This window comes from Myotis brandtii, unplaced genomic scaffold (assembly GCF_000412655.1).
Source record: "Myotis brandtii unplaced genomic scaffold, ASM41265v1 scaffold244, whole genome shotgun sequence".
NCBI lineage: Eukaryota > Metazoa > Chordata > Mammalia > Chiroptera > Vespertilionidae > Myotis > Myotis brandtii.
Genome location: NW_005359225.1, coordinates 4,391,170 through 4,415,852, shown reverse-complemented (window position 1 = coordinate 4,415,852; position 24,683 = coordinate 4,391,170). Strand labels below are relative to the sequence as shown.

At 55.4% G+C, this 24,683-nt stretch overlaps 1 protein-coding gene across 1 annotated transcript in view; it reads right to left on the bottom strand.

Moving 5' to 3' along the window:
- The window catches only part of PDE2A (phosphodiesterase 2A, cGMP-stimulated), a 63,720-nt gene that overhangs the window by 28,891 nt on the left and 10,146 nt on the right, over positions 1–24,683 (bottom strand). The window contains exons 4-5 of the mRNA XM_014540373.1: positions 22,977–23,038; positions 2,659–2,748 (exon numbers count right to left, since the gene is read on the bottom strand). Of these exons, the coding sequence (XP_014395859.1) occupies positions 2,659–2,748; positions 22,977–23,038 (152 nt within the window). The remainder of the gene's footprint in view (positions 1–2,658; positions 2,749–22,976; positions 23,039–24,683) is intronic.

Here is a 24,683-nt window from a genome sequence, read left to right as displayed (position 1 = left end):
GACGAGGGAGGCCCAGAGAGATGCCAGTGTGTCCAGCAGAGCCCCTGCCCCAGTGAGGGGCATGCATGTGCTCAGCTAAGTATCCCGAGGGGCATTGCTTTCTCAGTGGCAGAATGGGGAGCTCCCTTCTCTGCTGTTGGCATCAGGGAGGGCTCCTGGAGGAGGTGACATTAGAGCTAGGTGTTGAAGACCCACCTTCAGTAAGCGTGAAGTCCTTAGTAAAAGCAGTTGCCTTTCATGACTATGAGCCCATAATCCTGCCAGTCACTCTTGTTGCCTTTGGCTGTCCCTAGCCAGCCCTGACCCTCTCCCAACCCCCAGGAGATGGCCTAGTCCTCCTTCCAGAGAACCCATGCCAGGCACAGTATGGTGTGGGCTGGGGATGATAGGGCCTGAAGGGAGTGGGAGGGGCAGACATAGGCAAGGCCTGGAGCCCCGTTGGCCTCCTGGGTGAGGGTCCAGGCGGGGAGTTCAGGGATGAAGAAATCAGTGGGAATGAGGCCACCCACTCCTCCTACTGCAGGCCATATTGTCATCTGGCTCTTTTAGCAGCCTAGGCGGGGCCTGTGGGATTTGTCCCTAAGAGACTGAGACCCCACAGCACCCAGAGTCACACAGAGAGTCCTTCCCTGGCAGAGAGAGGGGTGGACGATCCGGGGTGGGGAGGCAGAGAGGACAGCTCCTCACTTCATTTCCGGTTGTCCCTCTGCCTCCCACACCCTCACTCTCAGCCTCTGGGTTAAAATTAGCTGAGTTTATTGAAGAGAAGAAAGGAACAGTTCCAGACACATCAGCACCATCTGCATTCGGGGCTGCCTGCCACAATGGGTGCTGATGAGGGAGCCAGGTGCTAGCGGCTGTCCTTACTGTGGGGGGGGGGGGGGGGGGGAGGGGAAGGAACGGAGGAGGAACACGCCCCCCCTCCAGTCTGGAGGCAGAGTAGACCTTCGATCTCCCCCATCCACTCTTTGAAGGCTGAGCCCTTCCGTGCTATCCAGACAAAGCCAGGGCTTCCCTAGCTCAAACAGGTCTCTTGGATGAACCAAAGTAGACATTACCTACTGTTCCAGGAACCTAGTCACCTGGATCACAGCTGTCTTTCCAGCACCCAGTGCTGGGCATCTATGTGGGCATAACTAGGCACCCTGCCTGTGAAGGTCTGGCCAGTCACCTCTTCCTCCCCCTCCCTGGACAGCCCACAGAGGGGCCAGGCAGCCTTTGTGGATGCTGACTTGCCAGCCTCCCCACCCCCTCCTTTCCAGATGTGTCTCCACCCCAGGCCAGATGTTGCCTCAGTCCCATCCTTCTCAGGGAGGATTTATTTTGGAGTGCCAACACACCACCCACTTCCTGCCAATTTCACGCTCAGTAAAGCTCACTGTTCAGCCCTCCTCCTGGGCTCTGAACTTCTAGGAGGTTCTGAGAAGGCAGAGCTGAGGAGAGAGAATGGGGGTGCTTAGGTGCCAAGCCCCATGTGTCCCTGTCATGCTGTGTGACCTTGGGGGAAGCACCTGCCTCTCTGGGCCTTAGGTGGTGTATCCATCAAGCAGATTCAGACACAACTGGCCCTAGGGTGGGTCACCTTCTGAATTACCCGCATTTCCTGGAGCAGAGGTTGCCCTTGGCTGGTATCTAGAGTAGAGTCTTCATTCCAGGCTATGGGGACTCAATTTAGGCATCTCCTCCTCCAGGAAGTCTTCCGTGCCCCTTAGGCTGGGTCAGACCTCCCCCTCCGGATTGATAGTCCTCTGCTTCCTTCCCTCTATCTGGCGCAACTGAGACTCTGCTGCTTTGGGTCCTGAGGGCCAGTTTATCCATCCTACTGCCCAAAGGGGGGACAGTGACCATCGGAGCCAGGTTGGGGAGTGGCCTGGGGCCGCTGAAGAGGGTCAAAGTTTCCTCACCCAGACACTCTGGGCTCGGGCAACCGTGGTAACCAGGTGACCATGGGCCCTGGCAACCTCCCTCCTTTCTGGAGGTCACTTTAACTGGGCACAGATCCATGCATCGAGGCTGAGCCCCATTCCAGCACCTCCCAGACCTAGCATCAAGGAAGTTCTGCATGTCTGCCCTCCACTCCTCCTGCTGTACGCATTCCAAAGCCCACCTGCTGCCACTGTGTCCTAGCTGTTATCCGACCTGGGTGAATACCTTCCATTATCTGAGACGTGATCTTTTCAGTTAAGCTCAAAGGCGCCTTCTGTCTCCAACATTCCAGGATCGCTATGTAAGTTCATTCTTTAGGGTTTAGCTTCAGCCCTCCTCCTCCAGGAAGCCCTCTCCAAACACTCAACCAAACCCTTCACTTCCCCAGGAGAGTCCTCTTAAATCCTCACCTGAGGTTATTTTTTCCATTGGTTTTTAAGAGAATGGAAGGGAGGGGGAGAGACAGAGCGAGAGAAACATCGAAGTGAGAGAGACACACCTATTGGTTGCCTCCCGCACGCACCCCAACCGGGTCTGGGAATTGAGCCTGCAACCAAGGCATGTGCCCCTCACCAGAATGGAACCCGGGACCCTTCAGTCCTTGGGCTGACACTCTATCCACTGAGCCAAACCGGCTAGGGCCTCTTCCTTCTTTCCTGACCCCATGTGAGGTGCAGCAAGATGCTGGGCAAAGGTTTGGGGGGCAGGGGAAATGTGAAGCCAGGTACCTACCACTCCGGGGAGCACAGCTGAGAGGGCCTCCTTGACAGCCCTGCGCAAGCCCACGATGTCGATGACAGAGCCCAGGCTCAGCAAGGCATCCTGGAAGAGAAGAAAGGGCAGTGAGGGCCTTTGCCAGGCAGAGCCAAAGGCTCCCAGACACTGGGATCCAGGATCTTAGGGCCTCAGAACACAGCAAGTCTTCAGGCCCTTGAATGTCCAAGTCCACTCATCTTCCAGATGGGAAAACCGGGTGCTCAGAGTAGGACCGTGGACCTAGCAAAGAGCTCACAGTGAGTCAAGAGGTAAGTTTAGACTAAATCTCAGGTCTCTTGCCCTTTAGCAAGGACAACTCTGGCCTAGTAGGGAAAGCACAAGCCTCCACATTAAACAAGCAACCAAGCAAACAAACAAACAAACAAACAAAAAACCCACCCAAATTTGAATCCTAGATCCACTATTTATTAGCGGTGCGTGCTTTGGTCAACTCACTGAGCCTCAGTCTTCTATCTATACACCGGGGGCAACTGAGGCTATCTCCCCCTTGATATGAAGATAAAATGAAACTGAGCCCCAAAAGGTGCCTTCCAGATTATCCACACAGAGTAGGTGCTCAGCTAATACCTGCAGAATCTGGGTCCTACTCACTTTCCCCAAAAGGAAGGTGGTCTCATTTTTCAACCAAATGAGGGGCGAGGTTAGGAGTACCAAGAGCTCAAGGGATGCATGAGCCCACAAGGGGGAAGAAACGCCGCTGGGTCAGCCCCTCAAAAGACAGAAGGAGAAGTCAGCCTTGACTGCCTCACAGCGTTCCGGTCCCAGGAAGAGGCATTGTCCTTGGAGAGCCGGAACAGAAACAAGAAAGGTCCCTGCTTCTCACTCTATTAACTTGGCTGGAGCCTAGGCGATCAAAGGGAAAGGTAATAGAACCGGGATCCAGGGCCAAGGCAGGGTTATGACTCATTCTGTTCACTCAGCCATGCCCTCCCCGCTAGTCCTTGGAAATTTTTTCTGATGTCTTCCCTTTGGATGGCTGGGTCTGTGTTCAAAAAGCAAAGTGAGTATCTAAAGGAGAGACATGGCTTGGCCCCTGTTCATATGAAAATGATATGAGGTTGAGGGTCTTAGTGGACCACAATCTCAGCATGAGCCCATAGCATGAGTGTGGCTGGTAATAAATTAAAATGCTGAACCCGCAGGCCATATTGATAAAGATTTAACCTCAATAGAGAAGATGACAACTACCCTACTCCTATCGTCTGATCAGACCACCCCAGTGCACTGTGTCTCATAAGGACAAGATGAGACTCAGAGTAAGGAGGGAACTGGAAACCAAGGCCTTCATATGACTAAGACTGAAGAACCTGGGGTTACCCAGCCTAAGGCAGAGCAGACTCAGGGGTCTCAGTCTTCAACTCCAATCTCTCAGGCTCTCCTGGGCAGGGGGCTGGCCTGGAGATCCATAAGATTTTGCAGGAGGCTGCCCTTGGTCCAATGGGACAAAGGACCTTCTTCCAGGCAAAGCCATACTACATAGGCAGAGGCCACCAGGAGAGAGGGGGGAGTGAGCTCCCCATCCCTGAGGCTATGCAACAATGGGCTAATTGCCCATTTTCTCAGAGAGGCTACACAGAGTAGTCCTGAACTGGGGCCCAGACTTCAGCTCCAGACTTCACCCTTGCATCTTCTTGGCTTCAGTTTCCCCCCTGCTCTCCTCCCTCCCAGTCCTGTGTTCCCAGGAAGGGGGAGCAATGGGCTTTCTTCCCGCATGCTCACTTGGCATTGCTTTCCCCAACTCCCAGCCTCCCTTTGATCCCTGCTACTGCTCAAGGATGAAGACGCATTTTGATCATAGAGATATGTCTCTGCCCTTGGACAACAGAAGCTGCTGCTTCCAAACAGTACAACTCCCAGATCGAATCAATTGTCCTTCGGCGCTCCTCATCACAAGGCACACACCCTCAGCACCATGCACACCTGGCGGCACAGCCACAGGCCCTCACACCCTCGCAGAAACACCCCAGCGTGCCTTCAGACTCCCTTCTGGTACACACGCGGGCTCACATGGATGCATTTCCCACAGAGTCACAGGGCCAGGGCTCAAAACATCTGCTCGCATCGTATACATGCAGGCTATGGTGGCCTTTAGGGGTCAATCTGCAGACTAAAGAGGGGAGGAAGAGCTGATGCCTCATATAATCCTGAAGTAGCATCTGCAAACCCAGGCTCCTCAGAGTGGTTCCCAACAGAGTGTCCTAGAAGGTGGTGCTGGCTTAGGTCTGCTCCCGGCTGGAGACGGGGTGGACAAGGTGAGCAGTGAGGAGCCCTGTCCTGCAGTTTGATATGTGTGCTGTGGAAGTTGGAGGAGAGGGAATGGAATATAGGCACTGATGTAGGGGAATTTTTTTTCAAAGCCACAGGCTTGGGACGGCTAAGTGTCCCCATTTGACAGATGAGAAAACTGAGGCTCAAAGAGAAGCAAGGCCCCTTCTGTGGTCAGCCAGCCGGTCAAGGCAGAGCAAAGTCCAGAATCCAAGTCTCTAGCTCTCCAGGCTCTGTTCTGCACCTGCCCCCCAGTTCCTCCTCAGGGGGCTTACAGAGAATAGTCTGTCCTGTGTTCTCATTGGTGGGCTCTTGAGCCTGTCCTTTATTTGGATTGGGGGATGCCCTGACCTGTCTTTTACTGGAGTTGGTGGGTGCTTGTCTGGCCTTTGTTCTGATTGGTCAGTTTTCTGTGACTCCTCAGGCTAAGGGCAGGATAATGGCAAGGATGGGAGAATGAGATAGGAAACTTCGGGAGAGTTGGGGCAGCAGCAGGGAGAGGGTGTCACATCCAGCCAGACTGGGTTGGATGCAGACAGGCCGATGGTCTGGGGCTCTCTGCCTGGCATCCTTCTGTCCATCCACTTCCTGGCCCTGCCCTGCCCTGCCCGCCCCAGGACTGGAGGGTGTTGGGTGCAGGAAGGGCCACTCAACCTTGCCCTCAAAGAGTTCTTCAAGGCTTGCTCCTCCTTGGACCTTCCACAGATCTCAAAGCAGCATCACCTCCACTGCATCAACTCAAGGGGGAAATAACTCAAATTCCATGAGGTGGGGCATGGAGAGCAGTGCGCTGCCCAGTGAGGGGAGGAGAGAATCAGTGGGGCATGGAAGTGGGGGAATCCCCCAATGGGAGGCACGGGGGAGGGGCTGACAAGGCTCAAGTCAAGGGCTAGAAGCCCAGCAATCTTAAAAAGAAGAGGAAAGGGAAGCTCAAATAGAGCCATCCCTGCTCTCATGCACATCTACATGTGTCAAACATATACATGTCGCCATGCACACACCACTGCCCAACATATATGCACACACCTCACACAAACATGCACACACGAATAGAAATGCAACCATATATACAAATAGGCACTTAGGCATGTGCACGCATGCACTCACGCACGTGTGCGCACAGCCCAGGCTCGGGTGGGGTGAAGGAGGTCACATTTCCTGCCTTCGAAGCTTTTTTGAACCAACATCTATATAAATGTCAGCATAACAACCAGGCAATTTCCAAGACCACAGGGGAGAATTTGTGGTGCACAGAAAAAAAGCAGCGATTTCCAGTCCTGCCCCAGATGGACTACAGAAGCTCTGTGTGGCCGATCAGCAAGGGTCTTCTGAGCCTCGGTTTCCTCGTTAGTAAAAATGAGTCCTTCCGGCTCTGCAACATATAGCTCTATGGTTTTGTGTTTCAGTTCAATGCAGATGGATGGATGGACAGACGGAGGGTGGATGGGTGGGTGAGACTCCCTGCTTTCCCCAGCCCTACCGGTAGCTCTGTGGTTGGAGGTAGGGCCACTCAGCACTGTAGACAGTGCCACTCCCACCCCAGGTACTGAGAGAGGGAGCCTGGACCAGCATTTCTGCACTCACCTGGGCGTGGAGAAGGTCTGAACTAAATTACTTCTAACTCCTTAATGCCTAGGATGATATGAAGCCAAAGATCTTGGCCTTATGCCTTCTGATGGCATAAGGGACTACTGCCCTTCTTGAGGGTCAGTACCACTGTCACAGCCTGCTCTGCTGTCTAGTCTCTGTGAGTTTCTATGTCTTTTCCACCTCCACAAACTACTTCCTGCTCTCCCTGCAGCCTAAAACTACCCCCCTCTCCCCACAACACACACACCTCTGGAAGGAAGCTCACAGTGCCCCTCATGGTGGCCTAGAAGAAATAAAACACCAAAATCACATCAAACCCAGTAGTTCAACGCCTCCCAAGACAAGTTGTGTTAGTGGGACGGGCCATACATACTGGTTCTTCCAACTCTGCTCACGTGAGGTCCCCTGTGTGCCAGGCTTTGGTGTCCTCTTCTCTGAGGAGGGGGGCTCCTTCAAGACCCTCCAGGACCTCGAGCCCCTCTCCCTTTCTAATCCTCTTTCCTTCCCTCCGGGGCTGTGTCTCTCTCTCAGACTTTCTCTCTCCTGTCTCTCTGAGGGAATCTCTCCCTCCCAATTCTCCCTCAGGCCGCGTCCATCTCTTCCACAGGCTGCTCTCCCGTCTCATCGCCAAGAGTCTCAATGTCTTTTCCCACCTCCAGATCCTGGCTCCTCTCCTGGCTTCTCCTGCCATCTCTCTCCTGCCCACTCCGGTCCCGCCCACTCCTTCCCCAAACCTCCAAGTAGTCACCTTGAGGACTTGCGGAGAAACTGCCTGACCCAAGATGAGCATCCACAGAATGGGGGGACCCCAGAAAGTCAGCCCCATTGGGAGAAACCAGGGGTGCCAAGGCAGATGCCATCTACACTCTTTTGCTTCCTGCCTCCTGTTCTGGTGGGCAATATACACAATCTCTTATCCTCCAGAGAACAGAGTCTTCAAAGACAAAGGAGAAATCTGTCTCTATGCCCAGCACATGCCTGGCTCTAGCAAGCCCAGATGCTCCCATCAGGGTGATTGGCAGAACTCCCCCAAAGGAGGCCCCCCTGGGGACCCAGGCCAGAGTAGCCCCCTTTGGCCGGGCCTCAGACCCCAGCCTGAGCCCGAGCACCCAAGCTTATGCTGTGACTCTCACAGCCATCACAGCATGCCTAGCCCTGTACTTGGAGACTCTACAAGGAAGTGGGAGAGGCGGCCCAACCCTCCCCCCACCCACGTCTGCCACCTGCCCAAGGAGCTAGCTAACAGACATGGTGCCTTAAATACTCAGAGAAGAGCTGCCCAGGAGAACTAAGATCTTACAGCTCCAGGCCTCCCCTCAACAAGGCTGAGCTGGACCAGCAGCAGGAGAATGGAGGAGAGAGGCTTGGTGACCCTCTGTGACTGGATCGGAAGGAACCAGAAGGAGAGAGACCCAAGACACAGCTGGACAAGCTCAAATGTCAGTGCCCTGCTTGCATGGCTTTGGGAAAGGGAAGGCAGCGTTCTCAAGCACCTACTGTGGCTAGAAGTGCCCACCAGTGGTTCTCACACTTGAATGTGAATCCTCTGAGGGCTTGTTGCCATGCAGATTGCCAGGCTCCACCTCCAGGGTTTCCCGTGCAGTGAGTCTGGGATGAGGCCAAGAATTCCCATTTCCAAAACATTCGTAGATGATGAGGGTGCTGCTGGCCCAGAGGCCACAATTTAAGACCCAGGGACAGGCACTATCTCTAATCCTGCCACAAATGCTGGCAGGTAGGTGCCTGCTTGACCAACCCATTTTCTAGGTGAGGAGGTTAAGGGTGAGAGAGGAGAGGACGCCCCGTTCTCTGGCAGCAAGTGCAGGAGGGAGCCTTCTCAGGGAAGGTCCCAGAGGAGGTGCCGAGGGGAGAGCGTGAGATACGACACTGGGGCCATCTGGTGGGACAGCGGGCCCCGCTTTGGACCAGGGCATGTGGAAGGGCCTCCCTCCCCCCTATCTTTCTCTTCCTCTCCTTCCTCCTTTATTTCCCCTCCCCTCACCGATCCTCCTCCCTCCTCCCACCCTTCGCAGACTCCAGCTTCAGTTGTTACTCCAACAGGGCCGCGTCTCCAGCCTCCGAGCCACACTGGAGACACGTGCACTGTAGAATACACCTGAGCCCAGTCCTGGCGCCGCCCCCCCCCGCCCCCGTGTCCCCACCTTAATGAGCTGGTCCCCTCTAGGAGTCACAACTAGTTCCTCCCAGGTTCATCCTCTCTAAGCCGGTCTCAGCTTCTACTTAGCTTCTGTCTCCTCCAAAATGGCCTCCTGATTGTCCCAGGTTTGGGGGTGGATGAGGGATGGGAAGGGGAAAGAAGTTGGGGAGAGAAGGAAGGAATTGTGTGAGCACTCAGATCTCTGAAGGCCTGGCTCACTGGGATCCCTCAGTCCCCAGCACAGGGCTGAGGTCAGGAAAGGAGGGGATAAGGGAGCAGCCAGAGTGGGCAGAACTGGGTGAGGGGAGGGGGAAACGGCCCAAGAGGCAGACCTCAGATCAAGCGGACCAGGACAGGCTCAGGGCTCCTCCTGCACCCTCCCCACCTTCAGCTGCCTCCACACGACAGAGCCAGTAGCGCCTCCATCCCCACTGCCCACACTCTCCTCCATGCCACCGTGCCTCCCAGGGCACTCCACCAGCATCTCTTCATCCCTGCTGTCCCACTCATCTTGCACCTGATGCCTTATCGTCCTAGACTCCTGGCCAGGGGTCCATGTGGGCAGTTAGGCACAGCGGGCAGTCACAAGGAGGCAGATGTAAGCTTGCTCTGAGTCAGTCATACCACAAAAGACAAGCCTAAGCCGTAGGGAAGGGTGAGCTCCCTGTCCCCAAGGGTGTGCAAGGGACGAGGCAGGGGCAGGGCAGGGGGGCTGCCAGGTAGTGTGTGCCCTGGGGAAAGGTCTTGGTGAGCTTGGCTGTCCCCGTCTGTTTCTGTCTCTCAGTCTCCCTGGATTCTCCATGTTTGTCCCTCTTGCTGTCTGTTCTTCTGTGTCATGTGTCTCTCCCACTGCCTCACTGCTCAGTTTCATGACTGTATTTGGCTCTATCTTCAGGGCCTGGCCCAGCCCAGCTGTTCCCCAAATCCTGGCGGGGGGGAGTTGGGGGGAGTATGAGAAAGAGACTTTGATAGACAAGAACCAATTCAGAGACAGAGGGACAGACCCTGGGGACAGGGGTTGGGGAGGGTCACATGGCCAGGGTCATATAGCCTCCTGCCCCTCGCCCACTGAGGGGAAGTCCCTGAAGACCAAGCCAGATCTGGAAGAAATGGGGTCCACCCTTTCCCTCTAGACTAAGTGCTGGCCACCCTCCTGCTCCCTGCCCTGCAGGAATGTGTTGCTCCTAAGAATAGCCCTCTGTATTGGGGGTTGGCGTGAGGAATCTGGGGGCAGCGTTCATCTCAGGCATGCCCTTGCCTCTGGGCTCCCATCCACGATGTCCCCCAGAGTGAAACCTCTATGAGTTGCCCCCATCCCTACCTGCAATCCAATGTCGGTCTGACTGTGTCCCTCCCTCGCATAAGAATGTCATGGCGCCTGCGCCCAGGACAGGCCCTCAGCGCCCAGGCCTTGCTGGGAGCTGTTTGTAAAGCTCTAAGCACCTGGACAGCACTACTGCTGTTCCTGTGACTCCCACGATCCAGGCTCCCAAGCTGGAGCCTCTTCCCACCTCTCCAGCCTTAGTCCCGCACCTCCTCGCCCCTCCCACCTCCAGGCCTGGGCCACTTCATTTCCATCTCCTGCACTGGGATGTCCTCTCTTCTCCCTCCTGTCCTTCCAGGACTGTCCCTAGTCCACCTGCTCTAGTGCCCAGTCCTCGCTGTGCTATTCTGCTCCCCTGGTCCTGCCCTCCAGTGTTCGCCTCCCTGCACTGTTTCTGGGCAGATCAGCAAGGGCTGAGCCTCTGGCACTAAGCAGAGGGTAGCACTGAGGCCCAGGGAAGGGGATATGGTAGAAAGACACTGCAGGCTCCGGGGCCCTGCACCCTGCCCTGAAATCTGGATCCTACTGGCCCCACCCTCTCTCCACCCCAGCTTGGGTTTTCTCTTCTGCACCCTAGGCCTGGAGTCTCTCTCAATTTCAGACTCCAGAGGAGAGCCCATCCAGTCCCATCTCCTCCTTGCCCCCATTCTCTAGATGGGGGCACTGAGCCACGGAGAGGGGAGGTGGTGGGCCCGTGAGCCCACCGGAGCTGGCCATGGACCTCGGTCATGCTGCATCGTTGTGCAGGGTCCCCATCAGCAGGGCTCAGAGGCAGGGGCAGGCTCCTCACACAACCCACCACCCCGCCCACCCCACCCTGGCAAGCAGCCTGGCATTCAAAGTTATTTGCCTTTGGAGGGCCCAGGAAGCCAGAGAACAAACATCCGGAGTCTCTGGAACTTCTCCCTACTCTCTCCTCACATCCCAGGATCCGGGAGCCACGGAGCAGGCGCACACACACACACACACACACACACACACACACACACACACACACACCTCAGGGCTGGGTAAACACGTGAGCCCAGGAGATCTCATGCCATTGTTGTGCCTGTGAAGCTGTGCAAATCCTATAGAAACCCGAAACACAGCCCAAAACCATGACGATGCCCCCACAGACCTTGTATAAGTTTTGTCTTGGAACTGAAAATTAAAATCGCTTTTGTATGACTTCTTTCGATTGCCAAATTCCGGATGCTCCCATCGAAACTGATGCACTCATCAAAACTGACCTTTTCTCTCACTCCCTGGGAGCTCCTGCTTTGCTGGAGACTTAAGCACATGTGTGACCTGCCCATTAGTCGTCCATAAAGCATGTCCCTGGGGCCATCATGTGACCAAGCAGACTATGTCCCTTGAGTCACTAGGAGAATGTCTGTGTGAAAGCACGTGGGTCTGGGATTCTGTAGGAGAATGTGTGTGAGTGTGAATGTGTGAGCACCCCTGTGTCCACATCTGTGCATGAGCCGTCTGTGTGTGCTGTGTCTGTCACAGCCTGTGTCTGTGTCTATGTGAGCCTGGGTGTGCCCTGTGAGTGTGCAGCTGTCTGAGGGAGGGTGTGTACCCGTGGCTGGTTTTGACTCCAAATAAGTGGCTGAGTGCATGGCTGAGAGTGTTGGCATCAGTGCACGTGGTGGGTCTGATTCTCCTTCCCCAGGTTCCCCCGTTACCTCTGCACACGTCACCTGCGTGGCACTGGACGGGTCTTTAACCTTCTTGGGCTAAGTTTCCTCATCTATAAAATGGTGCCTTCTCCCAGCACTGCTGAGAAGACGGGAACCACACAAGTCCTGCCTAAGCTGGCTCCCAGCAGGGGACTAGGCCACCTCTGAGCAAGTTAGAAAGAGGTGAGCTCAACCCCCTGGGCAAATGCAGCCCTCAGGGGCAAGGACTGGCAGTGGGGGAAGCGGGCTGGGTGTCAGTGCCGCCCACCTCTGTGGGAGCCCCTGTGCAAGGTACAACCTGCGAGGTTAGAAGCAGCGGCCCTCAGGTGTCCAAGAATCAGCAGCCCATTCTTCCTGCCCCATCCAGGTGTGCAGCCCGGGTCTACAGGGTCCCTGACGCTGGCCCTGGGTGGACCTGTTCCAGATGAGGCTCTGAGGACACCCACCCCCTCCGAACCATGCTCTACCCCTCCATCCCCAAAGCCCAAGAGAAGGAAGGCCTTCCTGAAGCCATGAGAGGGGCTGAGCAGACCTGGGCTGTAAAGTCCAGCTGGGCTGGCTGGAGGCTCAGAGACCCCCTCCTCCCCTGGTCCATTGTCAGATGGGGAGACTGAGGCATAGGAAAGACCAGGGACCCTCCCAGGGCACAAGTGACCCTGGTCAGTCCAAGCTGTTTCAAAACCTCTCTCTGTAGTTGGAGTTGGGGAGACCCAAGCTTTGAACTCTGCTGGCTCCTAAATGGAGTCCAAAGGGAGTCCAAGGGAGTGGGTGGGGTCCTGAGAGACAGGCACATCGAGACCTGTGCCCTCAGCTGTTAGGACCCACCCCCTCCTCCCCAGCCTGGCCAGATCCCCTAGTGGTGTGATTAACCAAATTATGGGTTTTTTCTTCAGTAAATTGCATCGGCCTAATTGAATGAGGCTGTAGGAGCCTGGGCTGGAGGCTGACAGCGGGTGAAGACGGCAGGAGCCTGGAGGGGAGGGTGTGGGAGCGAGGGGGGAGGTGCTGACAGTGTGAGCAGGGACAAAAGGGTTGTGGGCACAGGAGAATACGATATCAGTCATTCAGTGACCCCTCTGCACACCACTCGCTCCCCTCACTCCAGGTGCCTGGGCCGAAGGATGTGAGGAACGGCGCTCCTCAAGAGACCATTGAGCATGTGCTTAGCGCCGGGTGCTGTTCATTTAAAAGCACTATTTCATATAATCCTCCCAACAGCCCCATTTTCCACTTGAGGGAATTGAGGCCCAAAGACAAAACGATTGCTAACTGTCAGAGCCAGACAGGGCTGTCTGACACTCCCACCCTTGCTCTTCCCCGGTACCCACGGCCTCCCACTGACCTGCTCCCGTCCTGCCTCCAGGAGACCTTCCCTGGGAGTTCAGAGGAAGGAGGGGGCCTCGCTCCAGCTTGGACCCAGGCACCATTTCTGTCCCCACCAGGCATTTGTCCTTGTCCACTCCGTGCTGTCTGTCCTCCCCCTGATGGTCAGCAGCTGCGGCTGGGGCTAGTCCAACATGGATCACACACACACACACACACACACACACACACACGTCACCTACGGCACATCCACATACACTCCCATACACTGTCTCACTCTGTGTCCCGCTCATCCCCCCAGGACGGCACCCAGGGACACGATTGCTGTCACCTTCCTGTGTCATGTCCCATAGTCCCCCACGGTGTCCACATGTCACACATCACCGGAGTACAGGCCTCACACAGTGAGACCATCACTCCCACCCGCACTCAGGGTGCCCGATCCCCAGTCACACACCATGCTCCCAAAGCCCACAGAGCCCCCTCACACAGCACCGTACACCCAGTTCCGAGCTGGCTCTGAGTTGCACGGTCACATTTCAGTGTCATTCAGGACCTTCTGACCCTAATAAAATCCATCTTTGATGAAATGACATGATGTCTGGGATTTACTTTAAAATACTTCAGCAAAGCAACCTATGAAGTGGGAGAAAATATTTGCAAACCTTTTATGTGATGCAGGGTTAATAGTCAGAATACGTTCTTTAAAAGCCCTACAACTCATCCATAAAACAAACAAACGGCCCAGTTTAAAAATGGGCCAAGGACTTGCATGGACATTTTTCTAAAGAAGATATATACAAATGCCCGAGAAGCACGTGCGGAAGATGCTTAACATCACTAATCATTAGGGAAATGCAAATCAAAACCACTATGAGGTGCCACCCCACACCCATTAGGAGGCTGCCATCAAAAATAAAAACCAGAAAATAACAAGTGCTGCTGAGGATGTGGAGAAACGGAAACCCCCCGGGCACACCACTGATGGGAATGTAAACAGGTAGCACTGCTGTCAGACGCGGTATGGTGCTCCTCAAACATTTTAAATAAAATCTCCCTGGGATCCAGCAATTCCACTTCTGGGTATATCTATCTGAAAGAATTGAAAGCATAATCTTGAAGAGATATTTGCACATCTATGTTCATAGCAGCATAATACGCAACAGCCCAAAGGTGGGAGCAGCCCCCCTGCTCACCAATGGACGAACGGATAAACAAAATGTGGTGCATACAGCGTGTCCCAAAAGTGTGCACACACTTTGAATGATTATAAAATCAGTGTTTATCCACATCCAGTTCATTTTCAAAATTTAAGAGAATCTACAGAAATGAATAATTTTTTTGGTCCATGTCTGTTTTCAAACTGATGACCGTTCTGGTCCAGGCACTGCTGATGACTCGAAGCAATGGGATCGCAAACATCAAGCATCATTTCATTCTCTATTTGTGTGCCTTCAATTTACCGACTGTTGCTGGTTTTGTACAGTAAACTTTATCTTTTATGTGTCCCCATAAAAAAGAAGTCTAGTGGCACTTTGGGATAATTTTTTTTTTTTGTCCAAAGCTTAGTCTGGCTTCACCCATTATTTCAATTCAGTTAAACCTGAAAAGGAGTGAATATTAAGTGAGTTATCAGCTGTTAAAGTGTGTATACATTTTTGGGACATCCCATATATACAATAGAATATTATTAAGTCTCAAAAATGAAGGAAATTCTGATACAGGCAACAACATGGATGAATCTTGACAGCAATACGCAAAGTGAAATAAGGCAGTCACAAAAGGACAAATACTGTCTGAAAAAGTAGAATGGTGGTGGCCAGCGGTGGGGAGAGGGGAGTTTTTAATGGGGTAAGTTTTGTTTTGCAGGATGAGACTGGTTACACGTCAATGTGAGCATATTTAACATGACTGAACCATTCGCTTAGAAATGGTTACGACGGTAATTTTTAGGCTATGTACATTTTACCACAACTTAAACATTTTAAATAAAGTACTTTAGGAAAGAAAGAGGAAGGAGGGATAGATGAACTAAATGTACTCAAATCTTGATAACTGTTTAATTTGGGTGACGGGCATGTGGCAAGTTTATTGTATTATTCTCTCCATTATTGTGTTTAAAATAGTCCATAATAAAAAAAATTCACTCTCCCTTGACCTCACACCTCTTTCCAGCGTCCACCCCCCTTCTCTGCATCCCTTCACCACCCAACGCTTCAAAGGGCTGACTACGCTCTGTCTTCACTTTGCCCTCACCATCTGCCCAGGCCATCTGGCTTCTGGCCCCACCTTGTCACTGACAGTTCTTGTCAGGCAGATTGGTGCACATGCCCAGTCCCACAGCCTCCCCATCCCCACCTTACCACAGGGCAGCAGCATCCTCCCACCTTGAACCCCTCCCCTCTACTCCTGACCACACCTTCGCCTCCCTGGCCACTCCTCCTCTGTCTCTTTGCTGCTCCTTCATACCTACCGGCCTCTAGATGCTGGAGTAGGCAGGGCTCAGGGCTTAGGGCTCAGTCCTCACCTCTGCCTGGGTCGTCCCAGCCAGATCCATGATTTAATAAACCAGCTATGGCTGCCAACTCCCAAATATATCCCCCGCCTGGCCTCTGCCGCCCACTGGACATCTTCACCTGCGTGTTCGACTTATGTCCAAAACAGGACTCTCCATTTCTGCCTCCTTGCTCTCTCCCGTCTCACTGATCCTGGCCCTCCCCCAGTCTTCACCATCTCAGTAACACCTCCTCCACCCATCGCTTGGTTCTTCAAGTGAGAAACCTGGGAGCCATCCTCCATTTTCCCTCTGGCTCTTCCTCTCGCTCATCAGCAAGTTCTGTCGTTTCTACCTTCCAAATATCTCCAGAGTCCATCCATCTCTCTCCAACTCCTCTCCACTCCCCTTAGCCCAGGCTCCACTGCCTGGGCTGCAGTAGCCTCCAACTTGTCTGGCCACCTCCTCTCAGCCCTTCCAACTCCTCCCCCACACACTCTGCAGCCTGAGCAATCCTTCAAAATCCTTCAAAATCATAAACTGAACAGTGTCACCCCCCTGCCTGAACTCACCGGGGTCTTCCCATGACAGCGTCACACACAGTGCCACGTGCTCACACATCACATCATCACAACCATCACACACAGCGCCACACACCCTGATCCCATGCCATGTCACACCCTCGCTGCACACAGCCTCACTCTAGCCCAGTGATGGCGAACCTTTTGAGCTCGGCGTGTCAGCATTTTGAAAAACCCTAACTTAACTCTGGTGCCGTGTCACATATAGAAATTTTTTGATATTTGCAACCATAGTAAAACAAAGACTTATATTTTTGATATTTATTTTATATATTTAAATGCCATTTAACAAAGAAAAATCAACCAAAAAAATGAGTTCGCGTGTCACCTCTGACATGCGTGTCACAGGTTCGCCATCACTGCTCTAGCCTATGCTTGGGCACACACTCAGCTTCACAATTCAGTGTCAGACACGTGGACCACAAACTCAGGACCACACCTACTATTGCACAGTGTCATTCATCCATGTTTACATATTTGATCCTCATGATGTCACACCCTCAGGGCCACACACTTGCTATCACTCAGCAACACAGAGTCACACAGTATCACCATGTCGTACACTCGGTGACACATCGACTGTCTCACACGGTCTTCCACAAGTGGCGTTACACGTGGTATCACTACCGCTCAGTGTCCACCCCCAGTGTCACACTCAGTGACTCACCCACTCTCCACTCAGTATCCCATGATTGAGGTCACATTTGCTATCACATGGCACAAGCTCCGTGTCACACACTCAGAAGAACGCCCACTGCCCCACCATCAGTCTCAGTGTCACCTCGACATCACTCTGGCCCCACAAGCTCCCCTCTCCCCAACCCCGCAGGGCAGTCGTCAGAGCTGCTGCCCATGTCAAGGTTGTTTCCTGTTGTTGTGCTCAAAGTCCTCAGCCACTGCTTGTTCCTCTAAGGATTTCCTGTTGTCAGGGCCCCCGTCAAGCCTGGCCCAGCCTGGGACACACAGCCCAAGCCCAGAGCTGGCCAGCAGGAGCCCTGGGTCCCTCTGCCCCCTCATTCTGGCTGGACCCATGGGATTTTCCCCTTCCAGTCCCCCAGTCTCAGCCCACTGCCCCACGCCCAGAGCGCCCCGGCCTGGGTTTCCCAGGAGGGGCACCTGTGGGCAGCTTGGAAGAAGCCGACTACATGGTCTGACTAGCTTGGGACAAGACCTTAGCTGGTCTAGGGGCTCAGCCTGAAGCCGCTGGGAGCCAGAGGAGGGGAACAGACAGTGGACAGGGAAGGACAAAGGGTTAAGGGGTTAGAGCGTTAGGGAAGGCTTCCCAGAGGAAGCCAGCTGAGAGCTGGAAATCCGAGGAAGAAGAAAAGACATCCCAGGTGGGGTCACCAGACAGGAGCAAAGGCTCGGAGCAGGAACCTGAAGCGCAGGGCTGACAAGGATGAAGATAGGAACACGAGAAAGGAGGTTACGTTGTGGGATTTGGAGAGAAATCAATTTCTCTCCTATCAGCGCACTCCTCTCCTCCAGGCCAGCATTCCGGTTCTGGCAGCAGGAGCCTCGGGGCGCGCCCTTCCTGCCTGCCTTCAGGGCCCCACGGATTGCCCCCAACAGCTGCCAAGCCCCTCACCTCCTGCCCCAGGTCAGCCCGCAGGAAGGACATGCAGAGGCCAGCACACGCTCCCCACACGGCCCGAGATAAATATTTCCCGAGAAACGGAACTTGTTCTCTCTGTGTTTACAGCCAAGGGCCAGGCAGGGTGGTGGGGGAAGGGTCAGGCAGAGGAACCTCATCCTGAGCCCAAAGCATCTAGCCCAGCACTGCCTCCGGCCTGCTGTGTGCCTCTGAGCCAGCCCCTCGCTCTCTCTGAGCCTTCATTCCAAGCCTGAAACTGGCCAGACCTCCCTGGGCCTTGGCCTGCCACAGCCTCACCCAGTCTCAGCTTGTGGCTTCTCTGGGTGTAAATCCCTGGTGCTTGATGCCTCCTCTTCAGAGAAGCCTTCTCTTAAAAAAAAAAAAAGGTGTAAATCCCTGGTGCTTGATGCCTCCTCTTCAGAGGAGCCTTCTCTTAAAAAAAAAAAAAATTATTGATTTCAGAGAGAAGGGAGAGAGGGAGAGAGAGAGAGAGAGAGAGAGGAGAGAGAGAAACATCAATGATGAGAGAGAATCATTAATCATTGACTGGCTGCCTCCTGCACGCCCCACACTGGGATCCAGCCTGCAACCCGGGTATGTGCCCTGATCAGGAATCGAACTGTAACCTCCTGGTTCATAGGTGGATGCTCAATCACTGAGCCACAACAGGTGGGCAGAGGATGGCAGGACCTGTGTCTGCCCATCTCTGCCTTGTCCTCAGTTCATCAGGGGTATGAACAGACAGATGAACAGACAGGCAGAGAGACAAGCTGGAGTGGCAGCTGAGACCGCCTCCCTGGGCCCAAGTGCCTGCACACCCCAGGCCTGTACAGCCCAACAGGTGGGCACAGACAGATGGCAGGGCCTCAGAGCCCCTGTGGATGCCAGATGCCATGCTAAGTTGTTGGCAGCAGCCCCTTGGGGGCCAGGGGGCATCATTGAGGCCACTTGCTCCTGATGTGGGGAATTCAGGAGGAGGCTGGCACATCTGCCAGTTGGAAGCACTCACAACTTTTATTTTATTTATTTATTTTTTAAATATATTTTATTGATTTTTTACAGAGAGGAAGGGAGAGGGATAGAGAGTTAGAAACATTGATGAGAGAGAAACACCGATCAGCTGCCTCCTGCACACCCCTCACTGGGGATGTGCCCGCAACCACGATACATGCCCTTGACTGGAATCAAAACTGGGACCCTTGAGTCCGCAGGCCGTCGCTCTATCCACTGAGCCAAACCAGTTAGGGCACAACTTTTAAATATGGACGTGAAAAGGCCTGCCTTCAGCAGCCCTTCCAGCCTCATCCAATGTCCCCAGCCGAGTCACCTGGGTGGGCTCCGGTGGCATGGTGACCGTCATCCCAGAGAGACCCGGCAGGGCAGCCACATGCCCTTGTACAAGCTGCGCCTTTCCCCCACGAAGCCTTTCTCACCCCCTGGCACTCCTACCTTACACGACCCCTGGCTCCTGGCCCTACTATCACCATCTCACCATGCTGGACCCACTCACTCACCATCGGTAACCTCAGCCTCAGCCCAGACTCTGAGGCCAAGTGGTCCTTCGCCCAGGACCCAGGGCAGAGAGGTTTTGGAGCTGGTTCTCAGCACCGAGCCAGGCCTTTGCAGCCCCTTCCCGGTCTGAGTCCTTGTTCCAGGCTCCTCTCTCTGCTGTCCCCAGTCCTGTGCTGGTCCTTGTGGCCCTCAGCTGGTTCTGTCAGCAGCTGACCACATGGACTCTCTGACTATCCACCTGATCTCTGGCCTCATCAGTCAATGGCCTTGACCCTCCCCATCCTTCGAAGGTCCAAGGCTTCCTCCACCAGCAGGTCTCCAAGACTGCCACCAACCCAGCAACTGCCTCCTTCTTGTACCTACTCCAACCCCCTCACAATCATCCTCATTCAATCAAGAAACATTTATTGAGCACCGACTATATACGAGGCTTATGCCAGGCCCCAGGTAGGTCCAGGAGAGACAAAGGAGGCAGCCTTGGTTCCTACACGAAGGTGTGTGTAACTGCATGGGAAAGGGCAGATAACCACACGGGGTAACGAGTTACCTGACTCTAAGCTTAGAGAAGCTTGGGGGCTGTGAGTGACCTGGAAAGAGGAGAGACTGACTTGATCTGGTGTGGAGAGAGCAATCTGAGAGGACTTCACAGAGGAGGTGACATCTTATCTGGAGTACTGGTTGAAAATAAATAAAGAAACAAATAAAAAAAATCACTCCAGAGAGAGGGATCAGTAGGAGTAAAGGCAGGGAGGCCAGGAAGAGCGGATGTCCAGAGGAGTGAGTACTGCCATGTCTAGGAGTAAAGGGCGGACATGAGGGGCCCAGCGGGCAGGGCTGGCAATGCCATGCCAAGGGGTATGGTCTTTACTTATCCATGGGCAGCAGTAGAGGAGCCAGTGCTGGGCAGAGCATTTGGGTGCTTAGTGTAGAGACCTGTGCCCTGGCCTGTGTCCGCCTCTCCCCCGCCCTCACCCCATAGGGCTCCCAGGCCCCTGTCTGCCTGTCTGGGCCCTGAGAGCCAGCGCCGCGGGCAGGGACCCAGTGTGCTCCGTTCACTACGTGAGCAGCCTCAGCCCTGACATCCAGAGGGAGTATGACCCTGGCCCCAGAGGAGGACTCAGGCTGAACCCAGAGAGCCCTCCCCTAGACTGGCCAGCTGGCACAGGAGCCAGGGAGCCAACCCAGAGGGTATGCTGAGCTGACACACCCTGGTAGGTGGGGATGGCGCTGGCTGCCCTGCTCCCCTGGCTGTCATGCTGCCAGTGCCAGGGGAACGTGCGGTGCCCACAGAACCTTCATGAACCCCAGCTCAGCCCTGCAGTGCACCCCGTCTCACAGTTCACAGCCTAGTCCTGGCTCCAAGGTGCTCACTCTTGAGGACCTGCTGTGGGCAGGCACATCACAACACTGCCCTGGTGACTTCTCCCAGCGGCATTTCTTGATTATGTCTAATAGGTGATTATTAAGTCCAACAATGATGGAGCTTCTTATCCGCTTGACAGGTGAGGAAACGGATGCCCAGGCAGGTTAAGGGACTGGCCCAAGTTCACACACCTAGGAAGTGGTGAACTTGAACTCATGCCCATTTGACCCCATAGACTGTTCTCTATTATGGCCATCTTGTCTCTCCAGCCGCCACCGTGACTGGAGGGCTCCTCATTGTCTCCCCATGCCTCTTCCCTCTTTCCCTCCAGCTGTCCCTATAGTCTGGGCAGCTCCTTAGGGTCCCTACTCTCTCCAGTCCTGTCCTTTCTATGCCAAGGGTGGCAACCTGTCTCTCCCAGCAGGGCTGAGCATGGGCCTGGGCACTCAGGATGGGGTGCTAACCACACCCAGAAATAGAGTAGGCTCTGCCAAGAGGTCAGGCAGACACCTGCCATCTTCTGGGTGGGTGTGGGTTAGGGATTGGGGGGCGGAGGGGCAGGAGAGCTGAGAGCTGAGGGCCTTATAGCCTAAGATCCTTGGTCTTAGGAGGGGCAGCAGGACTCAGACAAAGGAAAGGTGGGGAGAGAACAGAGAGAAAGAGACTGAATGACCCAGAGAGGCCCCATGGCAAGGGTGAAGCTTGGCAGGGCTGGGAGGAGGGCAGAACGTGAACTTGCCAGGAGCAGGGCCAAGGGCTCAGGCAAAGGGGGCTGTGCAGAGGATAGACAGGGAGGCTGGGCCCGGCTCCCTCTCTCAGGGCCCTTTGCCCAGGAAGGTCCCAGCTTCTCCAAAGCCCTCTCCCTTCATGGCTTCCTGGGAGGATGACAAATACAGTCTCTCCTGGCGGGTGGCAGCGGCTGCTGAGACACTGCGGGCTCCCAGGAACGCCATCTGTCCCAGCTCTTGGGGGAGCCCCGCCCCACGGGGAATGCCACAGCCATAAATAAATTAATAATGACTCTCCACCCCCTTCCCCAGCTCCCAGCTGTAGGGACATTCTCAGGGCTTGGCCCCATGTCCCAGCAGGGAGCCATGCTGACCCCCTGTGCCCCAGGCCCTGTGTGGGTGTCTTCTTTCCCGGGCTTACCGAGGGCAGGGAGAGAGCGAGGTTGGGCAGGAGACACATCTGGGCTCCACTCACAGTCCTGCCCGACTCACTCACTGTGTGACCCCATAGGCCTCAGCTCCCCCCAAATACGAAAGGAGAACAGCAGCCCCTGCTCAGAGGGCGGCTGTGAGGTTAAACAGGGAAATGTGTCTAAAGCTCCAGGCACAGGGCGGGGGCTGATCCAGCAGCAGCTTCCCCTTCCTCTCGCCAGGACCGGGCACAAATGTGGGCCCCTGCTGGCCTTGCTGCTTGGCCCTTTTTACACACACCCCTCCTCCATGCCCATCTTCACTGTCCCCAGGCCACCCCATTTCTGTCTCTCCAGGCCCCTCTGAGCACTGAAGATTCCGAAGAGGCACCCAAAGGCACGGTCCGGGGCTGGGATGGCAGCCCTCAGTTCAAAGCAAATGCACTCCCTGAGATTCAGGCGTGAAAAAAAGCACAGTCCCCAGGCTCAAGGAGCTCACAGTTCAGAGGCGAAGACATACAGAGTCACGTAATGGAGAACAGGGGGCGCTAACGGCACAGAGAGCAGAATGCCCCAGGATCGGACTGCCTGGACAGGAGAGCTCGGAGGAGGGAGTGCGGGCCTGGAGGGCTTCCCGGAGGAGGGGAGGCTAGAGCTGAGCCCAGAAGGATTTGGGAAGCTGAGGCAGGAAGAGGCCAGCAGGAGTGGTTCTGGGAGGCGGGGATGTATGAAGGGAGAACTGTGGCCTGGCTGTGGCTGCAGAGGAAGCAGGCGGGTGGGTAACATGGAGAATTTTTTAGCAGAAAAGTGACAAGCTCAGGTTTGTATGTTAGAAAGATCCTTCTGGCTGCGACACGGAGGATGGGGACAACCAAAGGCAGACAGCAGTGAGCTGTCCAGGGGGAAGGTGACGAGCTGGGGACTGGGGCAGGCAGCAGGATGGAGAGGAGAGAAACTCACACAATACTCAGGGCAGAGAATCCACCAAGAACTGTTGGATGGGGATGGGGAGGATGGGGGAGGAGTCTGAAATGGCTCCCAGGTGATCTGGGAGGAGGGCCAATCTTCAGTGGGAGGGACTCACCAGGCACGAATAGGGTGGGGTTGGTGGTCTTGGTGTGGGGTGACCCTAGGCTGGAAGGGGAGGGGCTTGGGTTCGGCTCCAGCCTCCCAGTTCTCCCAGGGGCCAGGGCAATGCTCAGACTGATCCCAGCCTGTGCCCCTGCCCCCTCGAGCCCACCCATTCCTCCCTCTGCTGAGCTCTCACCTCCAGTCGGGCGTCTCTACTTCCTGGGGGCACTGGCTGCTGTGCAAGGAGGTCCCGGTTGGCTGCAGAGACAAGAAGGCCAGGGGCTCAGGTGTGCCAGTCCTTCTCCCCTTCTCCCCAGCCTGCTCCCCCACCCAGTCCCTGCAGACCCGGCTTCTTGTCCACAGGTAGCCGCGTCCAGGGAGCCGAGCCTGATTGCACCCTGCTCTCTCCCCACACTCCCCTCCCGCTCCTGGCTTCACCCTAGCTCCGGCATTTTCTCTGCCCCTCAACTCTGAGAACAGGGCCCCGCTCTTTCTTGCAGCCAGGCGTCCCTCAGAAAGGAATCCACCACACTTCTACCCATTCCCAGGCCCCCTCCATTTCTGCTTCTCTCCAGGGAACTTCACCAGCTCTCTCTAAGCCTCAGATTCCCCATCTATAACATGGGATTTGTAGTGTCCAGCTCACATAGTTCACTGGGTTGGGCTCCCAGCTAGGGTTTCTGTGAATCCTAAATGTATACGATCATGTGTGTGAGTCTCCAACCCCAGCCTGGCGCCCAGTTGTCCGGGCTCCAAGTGGACCCCCCACCCTGCCTCCCATCAGTACCACTCGCACAGCTCTGCGAATGCTGGTGGACACCAGGGACTGCTCACCTGATCCCCAGGACGCCACCAGCCAGGTGGCATCCAGAAACCCCAGCCTCTCTGGGAGGCACTGCCCGGCCGGCTGGCTGCCCCTCCCCACCCCCACCCAGCAAGCACACCCAAGCATGGGACAGGCACAGGCGGCGGGATATTCTGAGCCTGGCTTCGTTCCCGTCAGCTGCTGGCCGCCATGCCAGCCTGGCGCGGGCGCAGGGGCTGATTTGATTTGGCAGCTTTGGAAGCGTGTGGTGGGGACAGGGAGGGGGAGGGAGGATGAGACACCCATCCCTGCTAGGAAATAAACAGCCTCAGGCACTCAGCGAGCTGGGGGAGGGCACAGTCTAGTATGGGGGGCTGGTTCCCTCCTGGCGCCCCTCTTCTCACCCAGGCCCTGGATGCCTGCCCAGGACTGCTGGCATCCACGGGTCACAGGGGCGACAGTAGCTGCACCTGGTGTGTGGATGCTTGTGGTGTGGCTGTGGCAGGGTGTCTGGTTGTCCCACATGTCCCTGTGTCGTGGGGGGTCCCCCGCTCAGCCATGCCTGCAGCTGGGCCTGAGCCTGGCCCAGGACGACGGTGCGGTTTGGGGCGGGGGGGATGTCTGTGTGCAGAGCAATGGGCTAGATGTGGCCATCTCCCAGATGACTGTGGCCACACGGCTGGGCCTCCACGGGGGACTAACTGCAGGTCAGCACGTGACAAGGTGGCCCCTGTGTCCGCGTCCACTGTAGGGCCTGGCCCCCGTAGCACTGGCTCCGGCCGGTTCCTTCCCTCTGTGCGATGACCCTGCTAACCCAGTCATGTCCGGCGGAGGAAATGACGAGGGCTGAGATCAGTGCCTGACCCCACGGCCCATCCCTTTGTCCACAGCCTGAGCCTGCTTTTCCACACGGCCTCTGGTGATCACCCCTGCGCTGCCTGGACAGCCCCTCTCCGTCCTTGAGAGGGGCAGCTAGCTTCACTTGGTTCCCCAACTGCCCCTCGCCCTCTGGTTCCTTGTCTCCAACTTCACGCCTGGGGAAGGTAGACAGGATGCGGGAGCCTCAGCTAGGCATCCAAAGCTCCTCCATAATCCCCC